Raw genomic sequence first — 4,309 nt, 5'->3', positions numbered from 1 at the left:
AGACTGCAAAGTAGACTAGCACAGTTCATTCTATGTAGAAGCAGAGGCAGACACAATACCCAGAAAAGTGCGATGGCCAGAATCTCATACACCCCTGTGAGATAACAAAGCTTGTTCATGCCAGATAACTGTAACAGATATTAAACATGGAAACTGACCAAATTAACAATTGTTTATTTATAGAAAGGATGAAGTCAAGAAGCCTACAAGTTTGCAAATAGCCATAAAAACTCAGATCTTGTACAGATATATACTATATTTTTGGATTTGAATCAGGAAAACAAGTCTGCAGGCAAACTGTAAAACCTCAGGGCTCATGAAATTTAGCCATTTCATCAAGGCCCTGAATCATTTGCTCCAGTTTGGAAGATATGAACCCAACAAATTCCTCCTTTGTACAAGATTTGCAGGCACCCACATCAAATCTCCATTCTATCACATTTCCTTCTCCATCACCATCACCAGCATTTTCCACATTAAAAGTTGATGTGTATCCCTCAATCCCAAAATTACAGTCAATTACTTGATAAGTGTATGAATAATTGAGAGGATCTATTGCTACCAATTTCTCTTTTGCCCATAACTCTGGACCCCTGCACAGTCTAACACACCCAACTGCATTTATTTCTCCCTCAACATGTTCACATGCAATAAGATGAGCTCCATATTTCTGCACATTTACAAAGTCTGCACTCAGTTTCCAAAAGCCAGCCATGTCACTTCTTTTGGTCATCCATGGATTCTGCTTAAACTCGCCAGTAAGGAAGCTTTATTGCATAAAATTATAGGGTCTGCATCTGCATTGATTCTTGAGTTGTTATTTTATTCTGCTCATATACTTTTTATATAAACTGCGTTGTTAGAATAAAAAAAAAAATTATGATAATAATAATTTTAAAATGGATGGGTGGATATCAATTTTTATTTTTATTTTTTTTGATGAATAGGCTTTTCTATTAATAAGAAATATTAAAGTACATTCACAAAAAAAGGTAGGGGGATACAAGATCACCTCGCCAGAGTCACTCAGCCAACTGCTGTATACAAAAAACACGACAACAAGCTATTCATCAAAAACATCCTCAGGCAGGTGAGATCGCCAAGGCCAGACGAGGAAACTTGGAGGTGGTGACAGAGGGCCACCCAAAATCAGCAGGAGGGGCAAAGGCCACAGGAGCATCAATTATAATATTTTAGTCATAAAAAAATTATAATTATTTTATTTTTATTGGGAAAGAAATTTATTAACTTAAAATTCACATAGATAGAGTCACAATTAGTTACAATGAGTTGGCTATAATTATTTTGGATAGATAAGTAAATAGTTTATTGTGGAGCTGATCAATGAGTTGAAATGACATTGTTATTTTAAATTTTATAGTGAAAGTTGTGCAAATATAAATAATTTATTGTGGGGTTGATAGATGAGTTGGAATGACATTGTTATTTTAAATTTTATAGTGAAAGTTGTACAGATATAAATAATTTATTGTGGGGTTGATAGATGAGTTGGAATGACATTGTTATTTTAAATTTTATAGTGAAAGTTGTACAAATGCAATTGAATTTTTATTTTTTAATTGATATTGAAAATTTTGATCTATTTGATTTTTCAATTGATTTTAAGTTTGATAATAGTTGAGATTTTATTAGGTTTAATAATACTATAATTGTTAGAGTTGTTAAAGTTGACTTTGTTTATCAAAATAAATATTTGTTAAATATTGATGAGCAAATAATTTGTTTGTGAATTATCTCATTGTTTGAAAATAAGAATTTATATATATTACATATTAAAATAATATTAAAAAGCTCTAGCCTATGAGAAAGGGGTAGGAGGGGTTAGGGAAGAGGCAAAAAGATGTTTATTTAAAAATAAAAAAAACTTACACATATATTAAAAAATATTGATTAACTTATCATTATAAATAATTTATATATAAATGAAATTATCATTAATATAATAAAATAATTATTAATAAAAAGTATCTATATATAAAATCAAAATTTAATATTAATTATAAATAAATAAATTTAATTATGTATTAACTAGTTAAATATTAATAATAAAAAAAATTCTCAATAATAAATGTTAAATATAAATATGCAATAAATTTATTTATATATATAATAATAAATAAATTTAAATTAATTATTAAGAAATTTAATATATAAATAAAACTATCAATTACATTTGCATTATATATATAATGCAATTGTGGTATAATGTAAAAAGTGTTTTCTTTAAATTTTGCTTTAAAAAAGTGTCTTATCATATTAATGTATAAGAGACAAAGTGTTTTGACCAATCAAATTGTCATAAAATGATTTTTCCTAATTTAGTAACTTCAAAAAAATGTATACTAGATTCTTCAAATTATATTTTTTAATCGCTTGTTAACTCTAAAAAGTGTGGTTCAATGATCTTTCATATTTTAGACCTATCAATTTGTGTAACACAATCTATAAGATCTTCTCTAAAGTCTTGGTCAATACAATCAAACCAATGCTTCATAGGATTATTAATAGGAATAAAAAAGGATTTGTCCCAGGAAGAAAAATCCTTGATGCATTAATCTCAATGCATGAAATTATAAATTCAATCGAAAGATGCCACCTACCTGGAATTGCCTTTAAGCTTGAGATTTCCAAGGCTTATGATAGAGTGAGATGGGATTTCCTCTTCAAAGTTCTTAGGAATATGGGATTCCAAGATAGCCTTATAAGTCTGATCAAGGAATGTGTTACCACAATCAAAATTCTCTATCATTGTAAATGGAGCCCCAAAGGGATTCTTTGATGTTGAAAAACCCTTACCATTTCATAATGTTAGCTGAAGTCCTTGGGAGGAACTTCATTAAAATGGTGGATAATGGCAATCTTCAGGTGGCTAAGTCGACCTCTACGTCCCCACCCTTAGTTCTACAATAATTTGTGGATGACACCATTTTGTTTGGATTGACCTCTTTTGTCAAAGCTAGAAGATGGGGAAAAAATGAATCAATATGCTAAAGCCTCAGGACTATACATAAAATATTAATAGAGAAACATTTACTTCTTTAATATAGGGGATGGGCTTCAGAGAAAAAACAGAAAAAATTTAGGTTGTCAAAGTGTGGTCCTCTCAGGGGTCTATCTAGGCTACCCCTGATTGTCAAAGAGGTAAACCATTCTTTCTATAGCTCTATATTGGAAAGAATCAAAAGGAAGATAGCAAGATGGAAAGGAAAGTTATTAAGAAATACTAGGAAATTACAACTCTTAGATGATTCCCTATAGAGTATCCCAGTCTACTTCCTTTCCCTCTTTAAAATCTCAGCTACAATAGTTGATAAACTTGAGGGTACAAGTACAAAGTTGTGTCACACTTTTAGAAAGGAAATGATCAATGCGGATTCAACTTTTTAAATTAAATCAATAGAAAGTGAAATATATGTTTTGAATTTTGAAATGATGTAAACTAATAAAATTTATATTCTTTTCTCTAGTTTATGTTTGTAATTTTAACAAAAATTTAAAAAATTATTTAAATGTAGTTTTTTATAGAGTAAACATTATAATTTAGTTGTTGATAAAATGTTGAAATTGAAGTTACACAAGCTGCCACACTTTATTTAGTAAATTTTACCTTTTTTTCTTCAATTTTTTGTGTATATTGATAACTTGAAACTTTAGTGCATGGATATATTTTTTATTATTTTTTATAAATATATATTTTACAATAAATTTGAAAAGTTGTGTGCTGAAATATAACTCTTTCCAATTCCCGGCACCTTTTTTCTTATTTATTTATCCAAATTAGAAAAGAATTATATCATCTTGACATAGATTTTTTTCTCTATTGCATCATATTTTTTTCAAAAATTTTAAATAAATTTTAGTATTTTTTCTTGACAAGATAATCAACCTTATATTTTAGTGATGATGACTACTTTCAATAAAAATAAAATATAAATATAAAAACTAATTAAAATATTAAAAGATATTTATTTGAGAAAATTCACTTATAGATCTATAAAAGGGTATTTTTACATTTCAAAAAATATATTATTTATAAGAGTAGGAGTTGTTGAAACATCTAGTTTTTTTTATTGTTTAATTTTTTTGGTAATTAGACCCAAAGTGGTATAAAATATACATTTAGTAGACATTTCCAATTGGAAAAGTTGTGGCCCATATATAACTTAGCTACAATGAATCTATATAGACCATATGTTTGACTAAAATTATTTTTTAGTTAGAATTACTTAAATTCACTTTTGCAGATAAGTTGGCCTAAAATGTGACACAATTTTGTGCTTTTACCCTT

At 28.0% G+C, this 4,309-nt stretch overlaps 1 protein-coding gene across 1 annotated transcript; it reads right to left on the bottom strand.

Moving 5' to 3' along the window:
* Positions 1–307: 307 nt before the first annotated feature.
* LOC131027822 (lachrymatory-factor synthase-like) lies at positions 308–715 on the bottom strand. Its single transcript, XM_057957920.2, has one exon. It carries the CDS (start codon positions 713–715, stop codon positions 308–310), a length of 408 nt encoding a protein of 135 aa, XP_057813903.2.
* Between the last annotated feature and the right edge of the window lie 3,594 nt (positions 716–4,309).

The sequence above is a fragment of the Cryptomeria japonica genome, chromosome 3 (genome assembly GCF_030272615.1).
Source record: "Cryptomeria japonica chromosome 3, Sugi_1.0, whole genome shotgun sequence".
In the NCBI taxonomy this organism is placed as follows: Eukaryota; Viridiplantae; Streptophyta; class Pinopsida; order Cupressales; family Cupressaceae; genus Cryptomeria; species Cryptomeria japonica.
The sequence above is the reverse complement of the archived record's forward strand: the minus strand, read 5'-3'. Positions and strand labels throughout refer to the sequence as shown.

Coding starts and splice junctions, on each gene's coding strand:
- LOC131027822 (XM_057957920.2), bottom strand. CDS start 715: ATGGCTGGCTTTTGGAAACTGAGTGCAGACTTTGTAAATGTGCAGAAA.